We start from the raw sequence: 17,388 nt of genomic DNA, 5'->3' as shown, positions 1-17,388 counted from the left end.
GAGTCCCCCCCCCCAGCCCCAGCCCCACCTTAATACCCTGTCATCATCAATAAGCTCAACGATGCTGACTCACAGCGGGCGGGTCCTGGGGGGCTACGTTGCCCAGATAGTCTTTTTTTTCTCCAGTTCTCCCGGCCGGCTACAGCGCACCCGATTGGATTGGGAAGAGCAGCCCATCAAGCGGCTGTGAAGCGGCTGATGCAAATGGGGTGTGTTGCTGCCGGGAGGTGTGGAAAAGGGGCAGGACGGGGGTCCTCGAGGACTGAGCTTCAAGTCCCCCAAAATGCGCTGCTTTGGTGACTTTTTCCTGACACGACTTTTGCGCCCCCCCAAAAATTCACAAAGCGGCGAGCCACCCCCCCCCCCCCTTCAATGCCTAAGCTTGGCCGAATGGCGTCAAGTCGTAAATGAGGCCGCGAGGATGCCACGACGGGAGTCTCTTCGCGGCGGCTCATTTGAGGAAGTTCGGCCGTGCCAAATTGGCCATGCCCCCCCCCCCCCCCCCCCCCCCCACCTGTCAATTCTCGGGGTTCGTCGTTTGCGGCCGAGGTCGCGACGCTCGGGCCCGGCTGGCTCGGAAAATGCGCTCCTGTTTGGCTTCCCGTTTGCCAAAGCGCTCGCTTGTGCGCTGTCGGCTAAGTGGCGCCGTTGAGTCACCGCCGCGCTTCTGAAAAAGCAGCCAGAAAGAAGCTGACAGTCAAGAAAGCGGCCCGCCCCCACCGGCTCCCTCGAGACTGGCGGGACCCCCCCCCCCCCACCACCACCACCACCACCACGGCTCCGTCACAATCGGCGGTGTCAAATGAAGGCCGCAAATGCGCATCTTAATGTTGTGCAGCGCCTCAAAGCTTTTCGTTCTATTTCAAGCCGCAATTGCGTCGCTTTGTCATTCCACATTGAGCTCGTCTCTCTTTCATGTTTCGCTGTTGGAAGCAATGTTTGGCGGCTTTTGTTTTTCCCCCCTCCCCTGCCAGCACCGCCTCCCACCCCCCAGCGGAGCCCCTCCCTCCCCTTAGCGCCCAGACAAGAATAGGCGCCGGTCTCCAAATGCTGAGCCCAGTGGAACTGACGTGCGGCGTCCAGACAGCGTTTGAAACCTTTGCATCGTATTTGAGCCACTGTGTTCACACCTCGCCAGGTCGCGCGTCCGAAAGGCCGGGGGTGAACGCCGCCGCCCCCCCCCCCCCCCCCCCAAACCGGTTGTGCTTTGCGGTCGTGGAGCTGTGCGCCGCATCGTAAACCAGAAACGTTTCTGTGGAGCGCAGAACCCCCCCCCCCCCCCCCCCCCACACCACACACACACTCCCCAGGCATGGACATACACTAAAAGCACATGCAGGATGAAAACATGGACTTTATTGCTCCAAAGGTGACCACAATATGTACAGTCTTTTTTGGGGCAAATTCAAGTAGACATCTTTTTTTTTCTGGTATATTTTGTGTCCTTCTGATCTATGCTCACAATTGTTACAATAATAAATAAAAGGTACAGATGTGACCATTTCTACAAGACTGTCTTCCCCAAAGGAAAAGAAAGCTGGCTTCACGCTTTGATATCATCTTTCACTTCAATTGTTGTTTCCCCAACGTAATATCGATATGAATATCTTTGAAAAAGTGGGCAGCATCGCAGTCAGTTGAAAAAAACCGCTTTCCCATCCAAAAGGTGGACTCGGGGCAGCCGTGAAAATATGGTCCTGGTTCTGTACACGCTCGGCGACGCCGGATAAAAAAATAGATTTGCTCTGGTGGCCGCGTCGGTTCGCAGTCCACAACCCACGCGGGCGTCCGTCCACGTCCACGTCCGCGTCCGCAGGAGGATCAGCACGAACACTTGCACTCCGAGATGACGGGGTACTGCACCTGTATCCACGTGCAGTACTTTTGCCTGAGGAAGCCTTGGCAGTACCAGCGCAGGAAGACCTTGTTGACGGACTTGGCGGGCTTGCAGGTCATCCCCTCCGGGAAGGAGCAGGAGCGCTCCGAGAAGCAGTTGCCCTCCTTGATGTAGCGCGGCCAGAAGCGCAAGCCCAAGTCCTTCCAGGCGTAGACCACCGGGCAGCGCGTGTAGGTCCACAGCCACTGCAGGAACTTGCGCCGCGCCTTCTTGCCCACCTTGACGCGCTTGCCGTAGGGGGTCTCGCCCAACTCCAGCTTCCTCAGCTCGTTGGGCAGCGGCCCCTGCGGCCTGACGTCCGGCGCCGCCGCCGACGCCGACTGGTTGCCCGGCGCGCCCACCGACATGAAGTTGGGGTCGAAGTGGCTGCCCAGCTTTTTCCTCAGGCTCTTCTCGGACAAGTCCTGCTCGCGGGGGTCGTAGTCCGGGTCGGGGTCCTCCTTCAGGTCCGACACGGGCAGGTGGTCGCTGGGGGACGGCCGCAGGCGCAGGTAGTGCTGGCACAGGCCCGCGTGCACGCACAGCAGCACGCAGAGCAGCAGCGGAGGCTGAGGGCCGCCCATCTGGGACGCGGTTGGGGGGGCCGGACCTTTGCACGCGCGGCCGCGTTACTTCATCAATCGGGCCGGCTCAACGGCACCGCGGCGGCGACCGGACAAAGCCCGAGGGGGCCTGGGGGGGGCGATCGGGAGGATGCCTGGACTCCGCCGGCCGCTGCGATTCACTCGGGGGTCCTCCTGGTCGCCATGGCTACCGCCGCAACGACGACAACGGCGGCTCCTCCCCCGAGCCGCGGCCAAACGGTGGCCGGCGAAAGGTGGCCGGCGACGGGGGCCGCCCTGGGCTGCCTCTGCCCCCGCACCTTCCTTGCCCCCTTTTTTTGCGGCGACCCGCCTCAGCGGCTTGGAGTATTCCTTCCAGCCAGCCGGCCAACCCGCTGACGTCGCTCAAAAGCCCATTTGCTCCCCTGCAGAAGGTCCAAATGGAGCCGGCGGCGATTATTCCACGCAAATGTCGCGAGCGGCCCTCGTCAACGCCTGGCGCCCACGCAAACAACCTGTTGGTCAGGCATGGCGAGCAAACGTCCTGCCGACGGCGGCCAGCAAAATCCCGCTTCTCCTTCTGCTGCGCCAGAAGCTCCCTCGCTCGCTCGGCGACTGGCGACTGCGTGCCGGAGCGCCGGAGAGAGGGAAGGAGAGTGAGGGGGAGGGAGGGAGGCAGAGAGGGAGGGGAGAAAAAGAGAGAGAGAGAGACGTGCGGGTGAGCGTGTCTGCGAGCGAGCGGGTGTTGGCCCCCAAGTTAAATATGCCCCTCCGACGGGAGCAAGTGTCACGGGGCCCCGCCCACACCCGAGCCGCTCTCCCTGATTGACAGTAGCCCTTTGGGCCAACCCCTGGCGGCCGGACGGCCCTCCCCTCGCGCCGCTGAAAAGCGGCGGTGGCTGGGAGCCTCCTTCAAGTGGGACTCAACTTGGCCCCCCGGTGACGGAGATGCACGCTAATAGCTTCAAGACGCCGCTCCCGACCGGGGAGGAAAGAAGGGACGCCGGGATGGACGGACGCACGGACGGATGTGAGAAACCTTGGGAGTGTGGGGGGCGCTTGGCATTCCATTTTTGTTCATCGGGATTTGGGCTGCACAGGAATTGGCCCCCGTGAACTCCGGGGTCACAAAATAGGCTGGCAATTAAGGGCTATAAATGGCCAGCGACACATTTTCCCATGCTAAGCGTTTGCTCTCTCGGGGCGGGCGGGGCCGAGGTCCCGCCCCAAAACGCGAGCTTTGCAACCCAATTCCTCGATGGGGTTTGGGACGGTCCGCTTTGGGCTTTGTCCCGACGCGAGTCTCTCGGCTTGGTCACGAGAGGGCATTCGTCCAGCGGGGTGAAGAGAGTCGCCTCGCCGGGCACCCATTTCGAGGACGGGCGCTGTAAAATGCACAATTCGTGTTTTTTTTTCCCGGTCCAAGAGATCAAATGGTGGCGTTGGCGCTCGGCACGCGTGCGAGGGAATTTGCGCTCGGTCCACAATGGGGGCGCCAGGGGAGACGGCTCAGCGGGCGGCGGGGACATTCGGGCTGAGCCGCTTATTGCGGGGCGCTGGCCGTCCATTGTCTGCCCTCCGCGGGTGTTAGGCTGCCCCCCCCCCCTCCAAGTTTCCAAGCTCCCTTGGAAGTCAACAATCGGGACTTCCTGACTCGGGGCAGATGTCGTTACTTTTGCCAAGTCGGTCGGGGTGAATGACACTGGAGAAAAAGAAGAGGGCAACGGCCGCGCCCCTTTTGGACCCAGCACCGTGTACGGCATCCATCCGATTCTTTGGGTATCGTCAGACAACCATTGAAAGGGGACAAAGGTAACGTCGTCGGATCAAGACGACGACGATCAAGACCTTCTGCCCGGGGTCACAGCGTCAGGTGTCTTGCCCCCTCCCCATCTCAAAGCAACGCAGGAATCAGCTCTGGAGATGGCGAATGGAAGGCTCATCAAAAGGGGGCCGGCTCGCCTTAACGAAGGCCGAGCAGCGGCTTGGCTTGCTCCAAAATTGGCCTTGTCCAACAAGGGGGTGGTGGTAGTGGGGGGGGGGGGGGGGCTTTTACTCTTTGCTTTGCCGCCGATTGTTCACGCTCCCTTAGGTCTCAATGGGGCGCCTGGTGAGGGCGCGTCGCGTTGCAATGCAGCCCTGAGGCACAGATAGGCCAGGACCCCCCCCTCCCCCCCGCACCCCCTCCCCTTTGGCCGTGAATACTCTCCACTCTCAGCCCCCCCCCCAGCCGCCTCGACGGCACACAAAGGGCTCTAAGCCAAGGTGCGGGCAGGGGCTTAGCTAGCACGGGGGCACAGTGAGGGGCATCGCCGGCCAGACTGGCCGGCGATGCCCGCCGGGGAAGGCCAAAGCGGCAGGCGGGGGGGCAGGCGAGGGGGACTGACCGGCAAAATCCAAATGAAAAAGCGGCGCGGCAACGAGGCCGCCGCACAAGACAAGGAAGGAATCCCAGCGTGGAAAAGAGTCGCGCCGCGCCGCTTAGGACTGCTGTGTCGCCCGCCTCCCAAATATTGGCAAGGAATTAGCTCGCTTAAATAACAGAACCCCCCCCCCCCACCCCCTTTTTTTTTATTCTTCATTGCGGCCATGTTGGAATTCTTCCTCTTTCTCACCGTACCACAATAATTTGGAGCGGTGGGGGGTGGCGGTCTCGGAGCACAAATCAATGACGTTCCAGCCTGCCTGTCAATACTCCCCCCCCCCCCCTCTCCGTGTTGCCCCCCCAACCTCAATTCTCGTCTGGCGCCTTAACCCGAAGCAGATGGCTCGCTTGCTCGCGAGGCCTGTCAAAAATGTGTCTCCCGTTAAGGCTACATTTCAAGCCCCTTTGACGTTTTGGCCTCCTCCGAATGATCGCTCGCTTCTTTTTTTTTTCTTTTTTGGGTGGGGGGGGGCAAACTCTCCAGCAAACAACCTCAAAGTGTTACCGAGGTGGACGACGGCAAGCGGGCGACGAAAGTCACGGCCATCCCGACGCCGCCCGTCGCGGTCGGTGCAAAGTTTCCACCGGTTGGAACGGAGAAAAGGCGGCGTCATCACGTCTTTGGCGGCCGCCGTCGATCACGCCGGCGAAGCGGCTCCGGCACGGCTTCCTCCGTGGGGGGTTGCGGGGAGAGACGCCCCCGACGTGTGACGGTCCGCCCGCCAGAGTCGCTTCAGGCTTCAAAGGAGGCTGCGGCTCGCAGACCCCGCCTCCTTTCGAGCGGGGGTGGCGGGCTTCGGCGTCGACGGGCAGGTGGTTTGGCGCCAAAAGACTTCAGGTCTCCGCTTCCACCCCGATGGGCCAAGAGGGTGCCGCGCGGCCGTCGCCTTGCGGCCGCCGGAGCCACTCGGCTGCCGTTTGCTGAGCCGATGATGGCCGCCATTCCGCGGGCGCTCTCCTTCCGCGTGAGCGCCCGGCCTTTCGTGACTCACAAAGTCAACCTTGCAAGAAAGCAAAAGGCTGAGGATGCGCGCGCGCGCACACGCGCGCTTCATTCAAGGCTTGCGTCTTGCTTTTCCTCAATTCAATTGATCGGCGCCTTCCGGAAAGCAACAAGGGCTTCGCTCATTGCGCAACGCCAGGAGGGCGTTGCCGATGGCAGGATGACATCATTGGCCCCGCGCCCGATTCCCATGGCTCACAATGGAGTAAGTGTTGCCGGCGCCGAAAGGGGAAGAGCGGCAAGACGGAGAGATAAAACGAGGGGGGGGGGGGGGGGGGGACGCCGGCATTGCCCACAGTTCTTGAGACGCATCAATCAGGAGGGCTGCCGCTCTTTGCGGACCCGTCAAGCGCTCGCCAATTCACCCAATCGGGGACTCCAAGGACGCCATTTTAAGCAGGGCCAATTGAAGGCAACTTTGCCCTTTTGCCACGCGCAGCTCGCCCGCACGGCGCCTGGCAGAAATGCAACCAGCCGATCGCCAAAACACTCGGCAAACAAATGGAAGGCGAGACAGCCTTTGCGTCTTGACAGAACCTGTTCAACAAAGATGCCCTTCCCGCCAAAAATTGCACACGGCGCCATTGTCCGACGCGCCCCCCTGCCCGCCCCGCCACAAAGTACGGGGAGACAACGTAGACGTCACGCGGCGCCAACGATTTGTGGCCGGCTCACCTGTGGCGAAGGCTGAACAGGCTCCAAAACGGACGACCGCGTGGAAGTCGGTCGGCTCTGCTCCGATGATATGCCGGGCGGTCGCCGCCATCTTGAGGAGAGCGCTCGACGTCATCCGCCGTACGCCGCTTCTACGAGGACAGAACAAAGGGCGGCGATGAAACGGCGCCGCGGGCAAAGCCACGAGGACAAGCGAGCGGCGGCATTCCGAGCGAGCGCCGAGCCGTTGCGCCGCCGCGCGTCGCCGTCGAGGCCAAACAAAAGCGAACCGCGACAGATGTTCCGTTGGCGGCGGCGGCGCGTGTGTGTGTTCTGTTGAGTCTGGAGTCGAGATACTTTGCAGACTGGCACTGGCTAACAAAAACAAAGCCAGGGAAAATCCGCCGCGGCGTCTTGGCGGCTTTTGTTGAAGACTGGCGGCCCGCTCAACCGCACCAAAGGCATCGCTCCGCCGCCACGTTGCCAAACCGGCAGCGCCGGGTCAAAAAAGCTGGCGGGGGCGGGGTGAGCGCACCTCATCTGCCGAGGCCCACAAATAGATGGCTGGGGACATACGTCCGGATATCGAGCAATCTACAATCAATGTGGATTCCGGCAGGCAATTGATCAGATTTGAGCGAGCCGCCGACGTGGCCACTTTCAAACAAAGGAGACCTGTGAGGCAGGCAGGCAGGCAGGCAGGCAGGCAGGCACGCACGAGGCGGCCGCCGCCGCTCGGCATTTTGCATCCGCCGGGCAGCAGACAGCGGCCGTTAAATGCATTCACACTCGGCTAACTTTCACAAGTCGCGGACAGGCTGAGGGGGGGGGGGGGGGGGAGCGAGCGAGAGAGAGAGAGAGACGTTGGATAAACAAGGAGCTATTGAGGGCGCAGACTTGCGCCGCTGTCAGTCTGGAAGGCAAACAGAATCACAATTGTGGTTTGTGCCAATAACCTTGTTGACCTTCTTTCACCTTGGGCCTGCCCGGCCGCCGGAGAGCCGCAAGCATCAGAGCGGCCATTCACAAAAGAAAATGGCCAACTCGGCGTGCGCGCCGGCGGGCCATCAATCTGAGCATTGAGTCCGTTGGCCCCGTTCGCGCAAAAACGTCCACTGGGAGTCAAGTGAAGGCGACGGCCCAATTTGGGGCCGCTCCAGAATGCGCCACGGAATGGATGGATCTTGTATCTGTGGCGCAGGTAAACGTGGCCGGCATGCGTGGGCGGGCATTGGCGCCCGCCCCCCCGAGGGATGATCTCAGCCCTTATTGGCAGCGGCGAGCCTGCGGTGGAGATGAAAGCATGCCTTCCCAGTGTGGCCCCGGTTTCTATCGCTATGGACACAGGCTCACACGGCTCGGGGACAATGGCGGGGGAGTGTGTGTGTGTGTGTGTGGGGGGGGGGGGTCTCGCCACCTCCCCCGTCTCTCCCCCGCACCACCCATTCGTCATCGCAGTCATATTTTCAAAACAATAACACAGCCGGGGGGGTGGAAGCGTGCATGCGTTTGAAGCGGGTGCTGCTCCGTGTTGTGGCCTTGTTATTTTTAGGCACGTGTTGATTTGGCGCCGCTTGTTGAACTCGTGTCAGGCCGGCTGCGGGCAAGCAACTGTTGCCGTGCGCACTTGCCTTTTTTTCTCGCGCATTTGATCGCGTGGCGGCGGCGGGGGACTCGTGCGGGTGCTCACCGTGGAGGAAGGCGTCGAGCGTCGAGCCTCTTGCCCGGCCGGGTCCGGTCCATCCTGCCGCGGTCCGGCCGCCCCCCCTCCCCCTGCAAACTTGAAAGGAGCGCAAAGACATGACATCATCTCCTGCACAAAGTGGTCTCCGGCCAGGGCCGATGCCTGCGCGGGTTTCAAACCGCCGCCAATGTCGCCTTGCTCCGTTTTGTTGCGCTTCACAGACTTGCGTTGGCATCTGCAAACAATCCAAACTCATTCATTGTTAGCGAACCGAAAACAAAACCAAAAAAACACACACTCCTCTCTCTCCTCGATGATAAAATTGAAGTGGGTCGAGGCACAATTTTCACACTTGGCTCGGACGGGGGCGCGTTTGAGAACCAAAAGCCAACAAAAGAAAAAATCAGCCACCATTTTGCGGGTCACTCAAAGGCCAGCGGATGATGTTGCCAGAAGGCCAAAAGTGCCTTTGCAAACCCAAACAGCCGAGACGGAAGGCCCAAAAGGCTCACGTGACGTTATTGGAGACGCAAACAAGATCACATGACGAGGGGGGGGGGGGGGAATCCAAAAAGCAAAAGCGCCAATCAAAACCTCAAGATCGAAGTCAAGGTCTGTTTGCACTTGAATGGTCGCACACTTGCATCAGGCGGCTGGCACAAACGTACCCGCGCGCACACGCACACGCACACCCGCGCGCGCAGGCACCCTCCTCCCGGTGGGCCTTTTTAATGGGCCATCCCGTTTGCCAACTGTTCCTTTGAGGGGGCCGGCGCGTCGGTTTGTCGGAGCCGGGATTTGGGAGGCAGCGCCGGTGCCGCTGGATCAGACAGATGGGGGGAGGGGGGGTGGGGGGGGGCGCTCCATTCCCATTCATTGAGCTCAACGAGAACAACAGAAGCCCACTTCAAACAAAAAAGCGTGCAACCTGCTGGCCGCGTCGTCTGCAAACAGACGCCGACACCCGCGTGGCGCAACACGTGCGCGCTCGCGTGGGCCAGCGCGCGCCCGGGCGACGGCCATTTCGCAGAGGGTGTCCCGAACCTTGGAGGAAAACAACAAGAACAAAAGCCCCCGGGGGCCGAAAATGGACTGGTCGCGGCCTCTGGGCCAGCGCGGAGACAGACGCCCACAAACGCACAGCGGGACGTGAAAAGACAGGCTCGGCTGCGCTTCTCTCCTCGGGAGCGGCACCCAGGCCCAGTAAGACCCCCCCCCCCCCCCCCACCCCCGCCTCCCGTATTCACTGGCACTTCCAGAAGGCTCGGAGGCGCCAGCGGAGCGGGGCTCATCTCTTGGGAACAATGAAGCCAGATCTTCATAAAAACTTCAAAAAGGCCTCGCCAAGTGTTTTATAGGTGCTTTAAAGGTTTATGGGCTCTGGGGAGGCAGCGAGGGAGCGAGGGAGGGAGGGAGGCAGGCCGCAGAAATGAGTGATGCCGCGGTGGCAGCCTTCACTTTCCCCACCCGCCGCATTCCCAAATATGCCTGGCAAATGTGCGGCAAAGTGGCGAGCCCCAATTCGGAGGGAGCTCGGGGATTTTCAGAACTGGGACCCGAACGGAAGGGACCACCGCGGAAAACCTCGGCGCCGGCTGCAAACGCGCCGATGCCACGGACATGACGCCGAGCGGCTCTCGCTTGACTGCCGTGAATCAGGCGCTTCCATTTGCTTTTTCTTTTAGGCAAGCGGCTTGGCTCAAACGTCCGATTTAGCGTCGCTCCTTCGGGAGGTTTAAAATTAGGAGGTGCCAGAATTCCACGACAATTCTTAAATGACTGTCAATAAAGAGCAGAGGGCTGCGTGTGTGCGGGTGGCGGCGGCAAGCAGGCGGGGGGGTGTTGACAGGGAAGCACGCGACATTTTATTTGATCAGGAGCTAAGAAAACGAGCGGCTGCTGAAAGCGAGCTGGAAGAGACGCCAACATTTGGGGGGGGGGGGGGGGGGGGGCGACAAAGAATGTCAGCAGGATTTTGGGGGCTGGGCTGCAAATGCATTTATTGTTCAATACAAATAGATTTGAGCAACAAACAAATGAGACCCCCCGTAAGCCGCCACGACGAGCTGCTCGTAAACATGCCAACAGACGTCCTCCGCCGCATACATTCAACAAGCGCTGGCTCGTGCCTATTGGACAATTTGGACGTCCCTTTTTTCTTTTCAATTGTCCCTCATTAAAAAGAAGAGCAGGCGAAACGTCAAATGAAGCGCGGCGCCACGAGGGAAGAAGAAGCCAACGTCCAAACCAAAGCCACATTTTTCCCCTCCGACGTGCAGGCGCACTTTTGTTGTCGCCGTTCCCTCTCGCTACGTTTCATTTGGCGCCCAGCGCGGAAAATGTGTCGGCAACACTTTTTTTCAAGGGAATGTCAAGAATGTCTGTCGGGAGCTTTGTTGCGGTTTCTTCCTTTCGAGGAAAGTGGCCAATATCAAAAGGGCAAAGCAGCCAAAAGGCGCCGCTCAAGTCTTGGAAGATTCTTTCTTCCTCGCGGAAATCACACACAAGAAGTATTGCCAGTTGTTTTCAACATGCTAACGTGCTGCTTCCAACGCTCTTTTTTCCCCTCGATTGTACACACACCCGCGTTTGAGCTACAGCGGAGGGAGGGGGGGGAGAATGGGCGCCGCCCCTTGACCCCAACACGGCCGATGATGACCGGGTCGCCGGCGAGCTCCCTCCAAGCCCAAAAACCAGCGGCGGTCAAAAGAACCCGGCGCGTGGGCGGAGGGAGGGAGGGAGGGAGGGATCCGAGCCCCCCGAACCCTCCGAGCTACGGTGCGTCCACGATACGCCGGAGATACGACGAGACTTGACAGGTCTTGCGGCCATCCAAGGTTCCCTTGGTTTTCGACTCGCAAGCAAAAAGAGTCTGGGAAGAGCGTCTCTCAAGGGCAAAGGTCACACGGTGGTGGCTGGGCCGTGTTTGAGCGCCAGGGGCGAGTGGGCCTTGAGGCGCACGCACAACTTACCCCTCAGCCAGGGGTTTTGCAGCTCCAGGGGGCAGAAGTCGTCCCGCAGCCACTTTTCCCGCCGGCCCACCACCAGCACCAGGCCAAAGTGCTTCGTCAGGCCGGGGTCGTAGAAGGCGTCTTCGCCGCCATTGCCGCCGGGCATTCGCCGGGACGCCAGGTTCAGCTCTCGCACCACCAGTTGGACCATCTCCCCCGCCGACGTGCGAGGCGTCACGCAGAGCTAAGGACCGAGGCAAGGGGAGCTCACCGCTATTCGCCACAAAAAAAAAAAAAAAAAAAAAAAAAAAGGCGGCGGTGGCGGCGGCCGAGCTACCTGGACGCTGGTCTCCTTGGGAAGTCCCGTGCCGTACTGCGGGTACACTCGGACGGTGGCGCGGGAGGCGTTTCCCCCGCTGGCCGGCGGCGGGGAAGAGAGTCGCCGGGCGCCGCTATCCTCCGATTGCGTCCGGGCGGGCCCGGGCCAAAGCGGCGGCGAAGAGGCGGCGGGCCGGCGGTGGGCCGACGTGGCGGCGGGCAACTCCAGGCTGCTGGTGCGCACGCACAAAGCCTGCCGCTTCTCCGTCACGTGCAGCAGCTCGATCTGTCGGCTGGGCAGGATGAAGTCGGCGTCCAAGAGCTCGGGGGGGCATCCCGTGCGCCGCGGCACGTCGGCCGCCGACGGGTCCGGCTCGCGGGGGCTCCGGGCCCGGCCGGAGTCGTCATCGCTGTCGGTGGCGACGAAGACCTCGGAGGAGCCCTCGTCGTCCGACGGGCCCCCAAAGTCTGAACGGGAGAAAAGATGGTGAAAGCGACCCCGCCCCCCGTCACCGGTTGGCATCGATCGGCGTCGAACCCGAAAGCGCGCGGCGCGGTTCCGGCGAGAAGATGACGGCGGGCCGGCGGGGCCTCTCTTCCTCGCAGGCGTCCATCAAAACCCCGACGGCGACGCCTCCCGTCGGCTGCTTGTCGCGGGCGCACTGCAGGGCCGCCGCCATCCAGCGGGCGTCGCGCCACACCTCCTCCGTTCGCTGGCGCCAGGCAGAAAGAAGAAAGGAAGGCTCGGGCGGGGCCGGCGGGCCGGGTACGGGCCTCGGGTCGCCGCCGTTCCCCCTACCCCGGAGTGCTCCTGAAGCCGCTGCCCCCGCCGCCTGGCGAAGGCCAGCTCGTCTTGGGAGAAGGCCTCCCTCAGGGCCTGCTGGCACAGGAGCGACTCCAGCTCCAGCAGGGCCGACAGCCGGCAGTAGCGGCCCAGCAAAGCGGGCCGGTAGGCCTGGAAGTGGACTGGGGAGACGCCGGACGCTCAATCGGACGGCCCTGGGGCGGCGCGGGGGCGGATGGCCGACGCTCACCCAGTTCAAATATCTGTAGGGGCAGCGCCAGGACGCCGCAGCGGGGCGAGCGCGGATCCTTCCGGCCCGGCGCGGCGCACACCTCATCGTAAGGAGGGAGGAGGAGGAGGAAGCTGACCCGCTGCCCAAACTCCAACACTTCCTGAGTGTAGACCCGGAAGCCCCGCGCCTGGAAAAGGCCACAAAGGCGCGTCGGGTCGCCCCCATCGCTCACCCGGTCTTCACGTGGCGCAAAGGGCGGGCGGGCTTTTCACTTCCCGCCACATTATCCATCCGCGAGCCGCCATATTGCCAAGCATTGCCTTATTTTTTTGCTCTTCTTTTGGCCAACGCAAAGCCGTCTCCTGGGCGAGAAGCCTCAAGGTCTCAAGACGGGCGTCTATTTCGACATGAAATCGGAGAAGGCGTGGTGGGAGCCCCCGGAGGATATTTTTAGGCTGGAAAAAGTTTCCCACTTTGCAAATTCAGCCATCGCGAGTTATTTTGGGAAGGTCAAGCCCCACCGGGGACCGCCCGCCGCTTGTGACATTTCGCTGGCCACTTTCGGGCCGAACCAATCAAGGGCGGGGAGCTGATGCCGATTCGACGGACTCGCCCAACCCGGAGCGGTCCTTCGGTCGCCCCCTCGCTTGTCGACGGCGCCGAGCGCCGGAAAGAGAGGGTCGACGGCACGCGACGCTTCCCGCGGGAATTCCGAGGTGGATGCGCGGCGCGGCCGGGCTCCGACCTGGTCGGCGGGGACGTTGACGTCCGCCGTTAGGTCCCGGACGGCGCGGCGCAGGTCAAGCAGCAGCTGCGGCGGCGGGCCGTCCTGCGCACCGCCCTCCGTCTCCGTCGGCTCCCCCGACGAGCAGAAAGCCCGCAGCCATCGCCACTCCTCTCTGGAAAGACGGAGGGCGGAAGGCCAAACGCTTTGAGCAGCCCAGCCCACCCGGAGAGCCGCCGACAACTTGCAACCTGGAGACGTTGTGGTTGTCCCTTATCTTGCTGTGACAGAGGACGTTGGGGAGCTTCTGAGGAACCAGCGCTCGGATCTGCTCCACCGAGGTGCACAGCTTCAAATATCCCAGGTACAAGCCCGGAGCCAAGAGCTTCCTGCAGCGCCGGTGATAAGCCAGCTTCTCCTGCCAACGAGAGGAGGGAAGGCCGGCGCGCCAGGTTGGCCGTCGGGGCGGGGGGACGAGCGCCGGCGCCGCCAAACCTACGTGCAGCGTGACGAGGAGCGCGTCCAGAGCGCTGGGCTCCTCGGGCGAGGAAAGGGACTTGCGCTGGAGCTGCAGTTTGCAAAGCCGCATCCAACGCGCGCCGTCCGGGGCCAGAGAAGCCTCCGCGTCCTTCAGCAGCACCAGCAGGGCGTTGCCGTGCTGGTCTTTGATGGGCTCGAAATACACCTGGCCCAGGTCCGGCGTTCCCAGCGCGCCCTGGCAGACGAGGCCGGGCGTGGGCCGGGCGGCCTCCGGGTGGGCGCCGGCGAGTCGGGTCCTACCTGCAGCTGAGCGACGGCCCGAAGCATCTTGAGGCGCGTCTGCAGGCCGCAGGAGCAGGCCGCCGGTGCGGGATTCAGACGCTGCTGCAACCGGGGGATCTCCTCCCACAGGTGGGACACCTGCGACATCGGGGAGGGGTCACGGGCGTGGCGGGCGGCGTCCAGAGAGGCCCACGCCGGCCGCACCTTTGCCAACCAAAGGAAATCCTGCATCAGGGAGCCGGGGGAGGAATCCTCCACCTCCACGATTGGGATCTGGTCCTCGCCGGTCACCAGGACGCTGTCGTCTCGGTACAAGACGGACGCCAGGTAAAGGCCCCTGCAAAGGAAACGCAGGCGCGCCACGCCGCCGAGGTTGAGAAATTGCCACGGCCGGCAACCACGTGCAAAAGTACCTCTTCAGGCTTCTGACAAACTTGCTGTTGGGCTGGAAGAGGTGACGCAGACTTTTGGACACGGAATGTTTGCGGCCCTGCGCCGGAACTTTGCTTTGCTCTGCGAACACAACACGGCTCAATCAATTGCGTCCTTTGAAGCGCTCGGGAGCGACCGCCGCCAATCAGCCGCCGCGTCTCCTGGGGTGAGCGGCTGTGGCCGACTTGACGACCCAAGAACGCGGCGCGCTCAAAGTGGCGCGTTTCTCAGACGCTCCGGCGGCACGGCAGCATTTGGCGGCCAGCGGCAGACGATGGGCCTTCAGGGAAGCGCTCGCTCTCCATTCCCAGAGGGACGCCGCTCATCGCGCCGGCGCACACTTTAGCCGCTGGAGCGTGGCACGCGTTGAGCAACGGCATTACGAGTGGAGCCGAGGCGCCGGCGTGGGTCGTGCGCGCGCGTCTGTGCGTCTTAACCCTTCGCCGCGCAATGACAGGGGGGCAGTTAAGTCTGCGGGACGTGTTTATTTTTAGTGGGCCTTCCGCGCGTGTGTTTTGAGATGACGCACCTCCCAACTCATGAGACAGATTCCCTCCCCTCCCCCCAAGTGATCACGCGCTTGCGCCCGGGCCACTTCAGAGTCAATCAATCCCCCCTTTCTTCAGGCGCACCGAGGCCTTCTGGGATACCGTGGCAGACGCAGCTCGGATGGACGTCTTTGACTTGGTCAAGCAGCCGGTCCAGCGCCTCCCCCAGGCCTCGTTGCCGCGGAGCGCGGCCGTCCACGTCCCGCCAACCTGCGCAAGCAAGAGGGGGAGAGGGGGGGGGGGTGTCATGCAGGGAAACTCTGATCAGGAAGGGCGAAGGAAAATCAGCAAAGAGGAAACGTCCAACACGGCGCCGGCCGGCTCTTTGGGGTGGTAATTGGCAATTGCCGTTGTTCATCTGGCCGTGAATGGTCATCGGCTTGTTGGCGCGGCATAGCAACTCGCCAAAGCGTCAATCAACTCGGACACAAAATGACAGGAACAAAGGCCTTTTTGTTGATTTCCCGGTCAAAGAGCGAGTTGAAGCGGCTGCAACGTGGCGTTGCCTCCCCAAGCCATAAAATCATAAGTAGTAAAAGGACATTGAGCAAGGCGTCAATGAAAAGTCTGTGCGCTCCGTGAAAAGAATTCTGCTAATCTCTTCAATGGAAATGACGCGCACAGACGCGCTCTTTCTAAGCTGCGCCCCAACAGGCAGAAAGTGATCCTCGGGCCTCATTGCGTCCCTGGCTTGCTCCCTGAAGGATGTGTCGGCCGTAAAAGCCACCCCCCCGCCCTGCTCGTAGCGGCACGCGCCACCCTCAGCCCAACTCTGGCTCGCGGAGCTCCCCGGAGGGCTCGCGGGTCCCAAACACGGCCGTCTCTATTCCCGGAACGGTGCCTGTCCAGACAGGACAAGCCGGCCCTTTAATGGGCGTCCGCCGCCCGGTATAAGGCCTCCACTGTTGGGGCCGCGCCGCGCGCTACGGCACAGACATGCAAATATTTCCAGCGGTAGGCTCAAATGGAAAACACAAACACGCAACATCCAAATTAGCTCGCGCGGCGGGAGCAAAAGAAAAGCCCGAAGGCAAAGTCCGTTCGGCCTAATCCAAAAGACGGCACGGACGCGGCCGCCCGGTTCAAAGGCCTTTGCGCGCCCTCCGATGCGCCCCCGGGGTGCCGTCGCGCTCCCAAGACATTGTTGGGTTGCTTTTGTCAAGCCACAATCGCTGAAGGAGGAGAAAAATGGGATTTGCTTGCAGATTTACTGGTCTAGGCGCTTTCAAGACGGACTTTTCAAGACAAAATGGCCGTCATTACGAAAGATCAGAAATGCTTCGCAATCTTTGCTGCGGTGCGAACGAGTGACTTGTGAATCAAAGTCAAAAGTGTCAAAGGCTTAGATAACAGTATTTCTTCTTTCTGCGCAAGTTGGCTAATGGGACCCTCCAGCAGCTCACAGCAGACTGGTTTGATAGTCGCGGCTCGGATGGATTCAGACGCAGCACTACTGAAGGCCCAGGGCCGATGTGCACGGCCCGCCACTGCGTGCGCAACCCATTTTTCCACGGCCTACAACTTGAGCGTTGCCGCGTCGCGCAGAGAACGCGCGCCAACGCCGCCATTGGCTACTTGGCACGGTGTGATGATCTGGACGCCTGCCACTCACGGAATGACGCAGCAAATTGGTGCCGGAGCATCTCTGGCTCAAGTCAATGGAAATAAAAAAGAATGTTGTTTCCTTGTATTGTCTGGCGCCGGAAACGTCGCCTGTCTGGAAGCAAAAGGCGATTAGCTCCCTGGCGCTACGGAGGAATATGACACGTTACAATGTCAGGCGATAGAAGGCCAAGGCATCGTTTTCCACGGCACAGCGCACGGCACTGGACCACGCGTGTTGCTGTCTGAGCGACGTGCTCTGATTGGAATTTAGCAAAAAAAACGTGCCACTCTTTTTGTTTTTCAGATGAGAGAAACAATTTGGGAACGCGGCATTTTGTTCTGGAAAAACAAGGTAGAAAGCGGCGCTGGTGTCTTGGGTGCACGGGAAAAGTCCCCAGAAAAAATAGAAAGCGAGAACAAGCAAGAATCTGCACGTGTCCCGTGGCCTCAAATGGGGACTTACTGGAAGGCGTGGCGGAGGGGGGCGTGGAAGCCAGCGGCGGTCCCCAACCCTTCATGTTGTAGGCCGACACTCGCACAAAGTAGCGGGTCCCCTGAAAGGACAGCGCACGCGTCACTCGGGCCCCGTCCGCACGCTCGCACACAAAATGCCGCTTGGCAAATTGTGCTTTCAGCCGGCGACTGCGCGAGTTCCGCTTCGGAGACGGAAACAACGCTCCTTCCTTTTGTGCGGCACTCACAGAGGTGAGTCCGCTGATGTTGTAGCGCAACGCGGCCGCGTCCTCCAACAGCGCCTCCCCCAGCACGGAGACGAAGGACGCCGTGGCGCTCCAGCTCACTGCAAACACAAAAGCAAAACAAACGGC

At 61.5% G+C, this 17,388-nt stretch overlaps 2 protein-coding genes across 11 annotated transcripts in view; both read right to left on the bottom strand.

Annotated features, from left to right (window-relative positions):
- Nucleotides 1-1,336: 1,336 nt before the first annotated feature.
- nog2 (noggin 2) lies at nt 1,337-2,467 on the bottom strand. The gene has a single exon (XM_089014983.1). The coding sequence runs from the start codon at nt 2,458-2,460 to the stop codon at nt 1,822-1,824; it is 639 nt and encodes a 212-aa protein (XP_088871109.1). The 5' UTR covers nt 2,461-2,467; the 3' UTR covers nt 1,337-1,821.
- Nucleotides 2,468-2,726: 259 nt separating this feature from the next.
- ankfn1b (ankyrin repeat and fibronectin type III domain containing 1b) overlaps nt 2,727-17,388 on the bottom strand; it is a 33,464-nt gene continuing 18,802 nt past the window's right edge. For 2 of the 10 annotated variants that reach the window (XR_016117324.1, XR_016117318.1), the window contains 16 exons: nt 17,263-17,360; nt 17,025-17,115; nt 15,041-15,166; nt 14,390-14,489; nt 14,181-14,313; nt 13,995-14,114; nt 13,466-13,929; nt 13,236-13,389; nt 12,509-12,677; nt 12,274-12,440; nt 12,013-12,187; nt 11,494-11,942; nt 11,178-11,400; nt 8,212-8,301; nt 6,543-6,673; nt 2,924-3,061 (listed from right to left, as the gene is read on the bottom strand). Coding sequence is in view for 3 of the 10 variants with exons in the window: in XM_089014923.1 (XP_088871049.1) it covers nt 11,107-11,400; nt 11,494-11,942; nt 12,013-12,187; nt 12,274-12,440; nt 12,509-12,677; nt 13,236-13,389; nt 13,466-13,929; nt 13,995-14,114; nt 14,181-14,313; nt 14,390-14,489; nt 15,041-15,166; nt 17,025-17,115; nt 17,263-17,360 (2,540 nt within the window). In the remaining 7 variants the exon portion in view is untranslated. The other 8 variants (XR_016117319.1, XR_016117322.1, XR_016117323.1 and 5 more) reach the window with 8 other exon arrangements.

Source organism: Hippocampus bargibanti, linkage group LG15 (assembly GCF_051943395.1).
Source record: "Hippocampus bargibanti isolate YZ-2025 linkage group LG15, ASM5194339v1, whole genome shotgun sequence".
In the NCBI taxonomy this organism is placed as follows: Eukaryota; Metazoa; Chordata; class Actinopteri; order Syngnathiformes; family Syngnathidae; genus Hippocampus; species Hippocampus bargibanti.
This window is presented reverse-complemented; position numbering and strand designations above follow the sequence as displayed.

Coding starts and splice junctions, on each gene's coding strand:
- nog2 (XM_089014983.1), bottom strand. CDS start 2,460: ATGGGCGGCCCTCAGCCTCCGCTGCTGCTCTGCGTGCTGCTGTGCGTG.